The 9,694-nt window shown below is 45.2% G+C and overlaps 1 protein-coding gene across 1 annotated transcript; it reads left to right on the plus strand.

Moving 5' to 3' along the window:
* The first annotated feature begins 8,172 nt into the window (after nt 1-8,172).
* Nucleotides 8,173-9,660, plus strand: LOC138859709 (uncharacterized). The gene is made up of 3 exons (XM_070115673.1): nt 8,173-8,215; nt 8,644-9,227; nt 9,637-9,660. Exons 1-3 carry the CDS (start codon nt 8,173-8,175, stop codon nt 9,658-9,660), a joined length of 651 nt encoding a protein of 216 aa, XP_069971774.1.
* Nucleotides 9,661-9,694: the final 34 nt, after the last annotated feature.

Consider the following 9,694-nt stretch of genomic DNA (forward strand, 5'->3'; position numbering starts at 1 on the left):
CAATAAACTATATGCATAATACCCTAAAATGCTTAAGAACACCGCATTTTATTTCTTAATCTATATCAGATTGTATGTATAAAGTGCAAAATCCCAAGAACACTGAACAAGATTTTAAATGTAAATTCTGAGCAAAAATATGCGGAAAACTAATTCACTTCAACTCTTACTTTGTTCAACGGACCAGACTTGTTTTTTAAGGTCTATAAGCTAAGGGATGTCATGTGTAATGCACAGGAGTTGGAGGAGGAAGAAAAAAAACTGAAGAAAGGAGAGGCAAAGAGAGAAATAAGAAAAGGGAACCTGTGAAAGAGAAAAAGAAAATTAAAGGAAAAATATTCAACGTACAGGATAAAGGGGAAGCAAACAAAAAGTAATAAAGAAACGAAAGAAAATAACAGACGAGAAAAAAGAAACAGCACCTAAAACATTATATTCGGATTCCAAGAAAAGAAAAAAAAGTTACGTGAAAACTAAAAATAAACTCGACTTTTAGCTTCAACTTCGAGACTACACCTAAAGGAGTTTATAGTTGCTGCTAATGACCAAAAACTGACATACCTACTCAAAATTGGCCCCGCCTTGCCCACCGGTCCGGCCACCGAAGGGCAGTGCGGCTCACCCACGCGGGTCCCTACGCCCGGTAAAATCAAACAGGATTCCTTATCGACTCTAGTTTTTTTTTCTTTCTTGCATCGACATCATCATGAAAATTTAATGTCTCTGGAATAGCATTAGGTATACAACCTCATTAGGCAACATCAAGACCAGTCATTGGAAGCTGCAGGTGTCATCCCTCCAGAAGAGGCGGAGGTACGAAATTTACATAAAATTTGGTTACAATACAAACAGATTCCATATTTTAGATGTAAAATGCACAGGATATGACGGGATATCTCGGGACAATATAGAGAAAACCCACACAACTTTAGAATATGCAACAGCTAAGTCAAAATATTTTGACATACTATATTTTCGAATACGATATGTACCGTGGCCATAAAAAACAAACAAACAAACAATGCTTCTTCCAATAACTTGAGTGTGTCGAAAGAAGGAGGGTGTATTACGCTAAATGAAAGGAAGAAGGAGGGAAAAGAACTACTAGCTAACTCCATGAAAACTGTTATTCCCCAAAAGCAATAACAGTTAACAGCAGATAAGAATAAAAGTCTGGCCATTAAAGCGATTCTTGCCTCTTCCTGATTTGCTTTTTTTCGCCCATAGTTTAACCAGCCCGGACGGGTTATTTCGCTCGCTTCTTTCTACCCGCCTTTCACACACTCTTTCTCTCTCATTGTACTCTCTCGGGTCCCGTAAAAGGCCCAGGAATGCCAGCAGTTCGGTGTAAGATCGTGCACTATAGGTGATAACCCTGCGTGGTGCTCATGCATAGGATATTGCTCTGGGTGTAGGGGATAAGGGGGAAAGGAGGAGACTCCCTGAACGAAAACTAATACACATTTCGCCATTCTCTGAAAAGCAAATCGCAGAGAAAAGTGTTGACGCAAAGTGGTAAATTTTGTGAATGTGGTTCGTTCGATTCCGTCCCACCAAACTGGACACTCATGTACCTGAAATTCGCCGAACTACCAGTCGTGAGGTTTATGTAAATGTTTCGTATTGAAAGAAAAGAAATATAAAGAATTATACATCTGCTGAATGACTTTTTATATATATTTTCTCTGTGAATAGGACCAGTTATGAATATAATAGTCTTGAAAAAAATCATAATTTGAGTTGACAATAGAATTTAAAACAGAAATCCGGGATAAAGAAGATAAGGAATTTTGAACCAGGTGTTCGAACCCTGGGATCTTCCACGTGGACATTGCAGCTCTTCTCCTCTGAGTTCAAATCTGACTTCCAAAAATAATAACCGGACATGAAGACATTAAAATTTCAAGACACGAAAACTTTCCCCGTATGCCTACGAACAAGTTGCAATTCCAGGTGTTCGTGCGCGGTCGTTCCACGGCTTCGGAATGCCTCGGATCACGGAACAGGAACACGAGGTCAGCCGGTGTTATTCGCCAACAAAGCCAAGCCAGCGCTCAAGCTCCTCTCGGACGGAGGTCGCGTAGAGGACACCCTGTGCCACGAGAGTCCTTTCGGCGACCTCTGCGCTCGCTGCCAAGGGCTCCCGAAGGCGCGTCGTCAATGGGAAGATTCTTGCCCGGATGCAGGTTTTCAGTTTCGTAAGTCGATGTCGATGACTTATGCAGTTCACGTTTTTTTTCCGGTTACTGTATTACTGTAATGATATAGCTGTAAGAGACCATATATATATGTATATATATATCTATATCTATCTATCTATCTATCTAGAGTGAATACATTTAATAAAGTTTGCCAAATGATGAAAAACTGTTCGTGAACACGAGGGATGGTATTAAAGATGATTATTTATAGTTTATTAGAAAATTCGATAATTAAAGTATAATGAAACAAATTTGGCGGTGCTCCTTTTTATTTGCAATTATACATTTATTCACCGGTCGTCTTTTAAATCTTGAAATTCAGTTTGCATGCATGAACCAAAACGAGCGATCCGTATATATATTTGCCAAGATATGCTATGAAAGTAATTCCAGTCAGATTTCTATTCTGTTCTAGAGAAAAGATCATACGCATTGGGGATCCAACTAACACACCCCAAATAAGTTCGTTTAACCCAAAACACGTGTGCATTCCGTGCAGATCATACTCATTCCCACCTGGTATTCATGTCATGGTGAGCCAGCGAAGATCGACGGTTGGGAAAGGTGCCAAAGATAGACAATTTGACCTTAAAATGATGGTATCTGTATGGTTACTAAAAATAGAGGGGTAGTTTATATCCCCCCTCTCTCTCTTTCTCTCTCTTTCTTTCTTTCTCTCTCTGTTTCTGTCTTTGTCTCTGTCTGTCTGTCTCTCTCTCTCCCTCTCTCTCTGTTTCTGTTAATGCCTCTGTCTGTCTGTCTGTCTGTCTCTCTCCTTCTCTCTGTTTCTGTCTGTTTCTCTCTCTATCTCTCTGTTTCTCTCTCTCTCTCTCTGTTTCTGTCTGTCTGTCTCTCTTCCTCCCTCTTTATCTCTCTCTCTCTCTCTGTGTCTCTGCCTCTGCCTGTCTGTCTCTCTCCCTCTCTCTCTCTTTCTCTCGCTCTCTCCCTCTGTGTGTGTGTGTTTATACGTGTTTGTGTATGTGTGTGTGTTTATAGGTGTATTTGTGTGCCAGTGTGCGTGCGCTTATATGTATACACTCATGCGTATGAAAACCCACATATTGCTAAGGGTGCATTGGGGATAACATTACTATTCTGACACAGGAATATACACATTACACCACTTGTGGAAGGAAGCAGCGAATGAGAATTAGATCTAACAGCTGAAAGCGAAACATACGTAAGAAAACGCGACTAGGATAAAAAAAAAAGAAAGAAAAAAAAACAAAAAAAACAGGCGAAAGCAGGGAGAGGGAAGGACAGCAGATAGCAGATAAGTAGGGAATGCAAGGAGTGGCAGAAAGAGGAAACATCCATTAGGCGAGAAATAAGGAGGAGAACTGCTAGAAACAACGGGCGGCGATCGCTGTCTGAGCCATCTGGGTTTCCTCTCCCACCTGGCTAAAGATGTTCTCATTTGCTTTTTTTCACAGGTAAGTGAAACAACGGTCTCTCATGATCAGGTTGTGTGTTGGTATCTTTTATGAAGAGATATCAACGGGATATCTAAATAACGAAGAGAGAAAGAGCAGCAGAACAGCCAACTATATAAAGTCGATGATTAAGAAATCAAATATGCGTGATTACGTAACAGAATAAATATAGACAAAGCTAAAGATAAACAAATGTATGTAAATAGATACGCTAATGAAAAAAGAATGGACAAAAAAGCGAAAACACACGCAGCAGATGGTGCTTTGCGTCAGGATTTGGCAAATTTCAGAAAAAAGAGTGAATTCTTGTTCCCTCATTTGCCTTCCCGTGATTTAAACGATTGGCAGAAGGGCGTCTGCTACCACATAAGAAGCTTATATACCATTAAACGCAGACAGTAATGGCGCATTTGCCCCTTATTTGCCGCACGTTTCCCGGGCCACTTCGGGCGCTGCAGTGCCTAGCAACGTCTGGTTCTCGACCCTCGCCCAAGGGCTGCACGATGACCCTCGTCTGCGCCCCGTCTGGCCTGTATTTCTCCGGGAAAAACCAGGCGTCACGACAAACTTTACATTTTAGAAAGTCGAAAAGCGTGTCTCATTACTTTTTTCGACTAGACGGTTTATTGTGAAGACTCGTTTTGTTTTAAATACAATGCAGATTGATTTATGTAAAGGGTTAGGTCTTATTTTGGATGTATTGGCCATTAAGTAGAGAGAGAGAGAGAGAGAGAGAGAGAGAGAGAGAGAGAGAGAGAGAGAGAGAGAGAGAGAGAGAGAGAGAGAGAGAGAGAGAGAGAGAGAGAGAGAGAGAGAGAGAGAGAGAGACCGAACGAACGAACGAACGAGACAACCTGGCGATCCAGCACGGATGTCTCTCCCGGGAATGCGCCGAGACGAGCGCCCCAAGGAGGGCTGCCGCATGCAAACCACAATTCATGCATCCATCTGCAGTTTAGCTCTGTGCGGGAGATCCGGCAATAATGCAGAGGGTATTCTGAGCAAGATGCCTTCGTCACAACCTCTGTGGTTTTCTCTCTTCGTGTAAAGAAACTCGCCTTGTGCACTTAATGCTTCGTGCAGTATACTTGGTATCTTTATTACCCTGATCCTGTTGCAATCGGCGCAAATCTTACCACAATCATTTGCTTGGCTCATAAATTCCAGACAGGCCCGTTCCTGGTATATTTGAGAACTTGGATTAAAAAAAAACGCGGACACATATAGACATACACGCACGTATGCATGCACTCACACACACACAAGCACACAGACACACACACACACACACTCGCCCGCCCGCGCACGCACACACACATATCTATACATTTTCCTTCATTTTTTACGTCTCCGTTCATAATTCACTTAAATAACCCCTAGGAATCCGATTTTTATTACGACCTAAGCTGACATCTGTGTACCTAAGATATACGCGTATTCGCCAAAAAGTCCATACAATTGGTCCGCCATTTACCCTGGGTTTACTGTTCGCAATCACTTGTAGCGATCCAACCCGTCCTGCAGCTGAAGCAGTTGTTATCGAGCTTCATCTCCTCTAAAGCCGAATAAGCTTCGCCCTCCCTCCCGCTTCGCCTTTCACCTGAGCTCCTCGGTCCCTCCCTCTCCCCGGCACCTGTCCACGAAGGATACTGCTGGCGAAGGGGAAAAAAACCCTCCTTTCCTTCGTCTATCCTTCCCTTTCCCTACTTTATCACCCCGGTGCCCCCCACCACGCGACCCCGAGGAGCTAGACGGCCAAGTACGCGAGGAACGAGGATCTCGGAATGAATGGGCAGGCGCGGCGAGCTTTATGCGCCGGGGGACACGACACCGGGGCTTGCAGGGCGACCCGGCGTGAGAATAGCCTCCTCCCGTGGGTGTTGCTGGGAGATCGTGAGGGCTGGAAGGGGCTGCTGAGAGGCGAAGGGCTGGCTCGACGTGGGGAGTAGGATGACGCGTGTAAATGCAGGTGGAACTTTCGACAAAGACAACCCTTGTTAATTTGATGTCCTCTAAGTTTGGAAGGTATTCTGTATCGTTTCGCATCCTAAGCACCAGACTAACTGCTTTTATATATCAATTTTGGATGTACTTTTAGGATGGCATCTCACCGTGACTGAACGCACCATTCAAGTCACCCCGCTGATACGATCCATCCAAAATACTAAACCAAAGACGGCCAGAACATTTTCCCTCCCCCTACACAACTACAACAACAAAAACAATTTCACGCAACCTAACACAAATACTATTACCCAACCACCTTCCAGAAAGAACGTGATTTTACACACGCATGTCCAAGCATTTGTCTATTTCGTCTTTATGGTGTAAAGGAATGAGTAATGAAGGATAAGTGATGTTCGTGACGCAACATCGTGCTTGAGGATAGTAGGATGATATTGTGTAATATTTAATGAGAAGGAAGGAAATAACATTGAAGGAGATGACAGATAAGGAAATAACAAACGTGTGAAATTTATGAAATATAAGATAAGAAAAGAGTCTCTCATATTTTTTTCTGGTTCAAATATGAAAATTCTGAACATTTTGTGTCAAAAGATTTTCTTCGTGTAGAAAAAAAGAAAATTAAACAAACCGCGATAAAAAGGGAGGCGTAGAAGAAAACAATGAAAAAAAAAGTATATGGAGTAGAAAGACATTAACAAGGAATAGCCAGAAAAGTTAAAATAAAGGACAATGAAAGGAGAGGCGAATTAAGTGATATTGTGGAATATAACTATGAAAAAATGCGAAGAATAAAAAGATATGTGCATAAGTATGTACATGTGCGTGTCTACATTGCATCCATGCAGATTGAGAGAGGGAATGGAAAAAAGGAAAGGGAAAAGAAGAGAAAATATGGGAAGGAAAATGAAGGGAAGGGAAGGAAAGGGGAAGGAAGGGAATGGGAAGGAAGGGAAGGAAAGGGCGTAAAGGGAGAGAAGAAAAGGGAAGGGGAAGGGAATTGGAAGGGAAGGGAAGAGAAGGGTAGGGGAAACGAAGGAAAGGGTGGGAAAGAAAGAGGAAGGTAAGGGGAAAGGAATTGGAATGGAAAGGAAGAGAAGGCAAGGGAAAGGAAGGGAAAGCAAGGGAAAGGAAGGGATGGAAATTAAAAAGAAGAGAAGGGAAGGGAAAGGAAGAGATGGGAAGGGATGGGAAGGGAAGGGACGAGGAGAGCGAGCGAGCGAGCGAGCGAGAGAGAGAGAGAGAGAGAGAGAGAGAGAGAGAGAGAGAGAGAAGAGAGAGAGAGAGAGAGAGAGAGAGAGAGAGAGAGAGAGAGAGAGAGAGAGAGAGAAAAGAGAGAGAGAGAGAGAGAGAGAGGGGGGGGGGAGCGTTTTAAGCAGGGAAAGTTCATGCCTAAAATCTCAAGACTTTTTTTTGTTAGAAAGGAAAAGGGAGGGAAGGGAAATGGAGAGAAGGAAAGGGAAGGGGAAAGGAAGGAAAGGAAAGGGGAAGGAAAGGAAGGGAAAGGAGGGGAAAGAAAGAGAAGGGAAGGAAAGGAAAGGAAAGGAAAGGGGAGGGAATGGAAGGGAAAGGAAAGTAAGGGAAGGAAAAGGGAAGGAAGGGAAGGGAAAGGAAAGGAAGGGAAGGAAAAGGGAGGCAAGGTAAGGGAAAGGGAAGGAAAAGGGAGAGAAGGGAAGGGAAAGGAAAGGAAGGGAAGGAAAGGGGGAGGAGGTTAAGGAGATAAAGGAGCGGGAGAAGGAGGAGCAGAAAGAGCAGAAGGAGGAGAAAGAGAAGAAGAAGGGAAAGGAAAGGAAAGGAAGGAAAGGGGAGGGAAAGGAAATGAAGGGGAGGGGAAGGAAGAAAAGGGAAGGAAAGGGCGGTAAAGGGAGAGAAGGTAAGGGAAGGGGAAGGGAAGGAAAGTAAAAGGAAAGGATAGGGAAGGAAGGGAAGAGAGAAAAGAAAATGGAAGGAGAAGGAAACTGGAAGAAAGAAAGGAAAGGTAGGAAGCGAAACGAAGAGAGGAAAGAACAGAAAAGAAAAGAAAGCCAGCGAAAGACAAAGAAAGAGAGAAAAGAGAGAGAGCGACACCCATGAAAAAAAAAGAAAAATGCAGAGAAAGATAGAAAAAAAGAAAAAAATGCAAACGAAAAGAAACAGACACAGAGAGAATAAGAAAAAAAGCGAACGAGATAAACGAAGATCAAATAAAAGAAACGAGAGAGAGCGAATGACTTTCCCAGCGCCCCACAGCTGTGCCTTCGACGCCTGGCTCCCTCCAGCGAGACGAAATCGCATATTTCAAACGCCCAAATGTCACCAAAGAGGAATTTCAGCTGACACCTCCTAATCGTGATGGAACGCCCAATCAGTGAACGAATCCGCGAGATGGAGAGAACTTCACCCGCAGCCACCCAACCACATGAAAAAAAGAAAGATCGATAACAGGTGACCGAGCCCGTGTAATATGCAAACTACTCGTCTTTTTTTATTTTCATTTTTATTACTTTTTTTTCTTCTATTTTTTTGTTTTAATTTTTTTTCTTTTTTTTTGCAAGCACGCCTTAATTGCTATTCGACGTTGTAACTCTTGCACAATGGGACCCAACGAGCGCAGGACAAGACGGGGACCGCCGGTTTGTGCAGCGCCGGCCAGATACGATCGGAAAGGCGCCGCGGGAGGGTGCACCGTGAGGGGGACGGGGGGAGGGGGGGTGGGGGGAAGGTCAAGACAGCAAATCACGGTGACAGCGAGCACAGGTGTTCCTCGCCTCTCTCAGCGCCGGGGTCTGGGCTAGCAACACCAGGTCACGGAGCCGCACAGCCCCGCCGCGCCACCTTTCCCGGCTGGGCGCACTCCTTTCGGCTCGTCTGCGTTCTTGCAGCTCGTCTTTTCCCGCTATGTTCGCCTGCTCGCATTGTCCTGTTCCGCCAACCTGCTCTCCTCGCTACGCCCACCTCCCTTGTCCCGTGTTATCCAGCCCACCCTTTCCACGGAGTCACTTAACCTCTCTGTTGCTGTCTAGTAAACCCTTTTCACCACGCCCTCTTGTCCTGCCCTCATTCAGCCCTCTCTCGCCACCACACCCTACCCCCATTCCGCGCGCCCCTGCCACCACACCCACATACTCTGCCCACTCTTTCCCCATCCAGCCCACCCCTGCCACCACACCCACCTCTCCTGCCCCGTGTTCCCATCCCGCCCACCCTTGCCAACACACCCATCTGCTCTGCCACACCCTTGCCACCCACCCTTCCCCCCATCCCGCCCACCCTTCCACCACACCCACCTCTCCAGCCCCGTGTTCCCATGCCGCCCACCCTTGCCACCACACCCACCTTGCCACCACACCCACCTCTCCTGCCCCGTGTTCCCATCCCGCCCACCCTTGCCAACACACCCATCTGCTCTGCCCACCCTTGCCACCCACCCTTCCCCCATCCCGCCCACCCTTCCACCACACCCACCTCTCCAGCCCCGTGTTCCCTGCCGCCCACCCTTGCCACCACACCCACCTCTCCTGCCCCGCGTTCCCTGCCGCCCAGCGCACTCGTGGGAAAGCAGTCTCGGGCTTCGAATCCTGAGCCGGAGGAACGTCTTGATGAAGCGGTTCGATCCTCCTTCGAGATACGTCGCTGTGTCGAAAACGGGGCAAGATTTTTTTTTTTTTTTTTGAGGGATTTTTTCTTCTTGGTGCGCAGTGGAGGGATAAACGAGGGAAAAAGAGATGAAGAGAGTTTTTTTAAATGTTGTATTTGTTTGGGAATGTAATTTTTTTCATAAGCGGATTTACGTTGAAAGAGAGAGGAAAGTGTTAGATAAGAAGGATAATAGGTCTATGTCTTTATTCAAGAGCGTTAATAATTGCACACGCACACACACACGACACAATTCCCCCTTAACCAACCCTTCACACCGCACACCCCTACACTGACCCTGTCAAATACCTACTTTGTCATCAAACCTACCCCACCACATCCTAGTCCACCTATAATCGAATATCTAAAAAGAAATACACACCTGAATGAAATACACATTCAAATCACAAAATAAAACCCAGACTTTCGCAAAGTCACAGAGCTAGGTCCTGAAACAACACCCAACTTGCCTGAAATTGC

The sequence above is a fragment of the Penaeus vannamei genome, chromosome 3, assembly GCF_042767895.1.
Source record: "Penaeus vannamei isolate JL-2024 chromosome 3, ASM4276789v1, whole genome shotgun sequence".
NCBI lineage: Eukaryota > Metazoa > Arthropoda > Malacostraca > Decapoda > Penaeidae > Penaeus > Penaeus vannamei.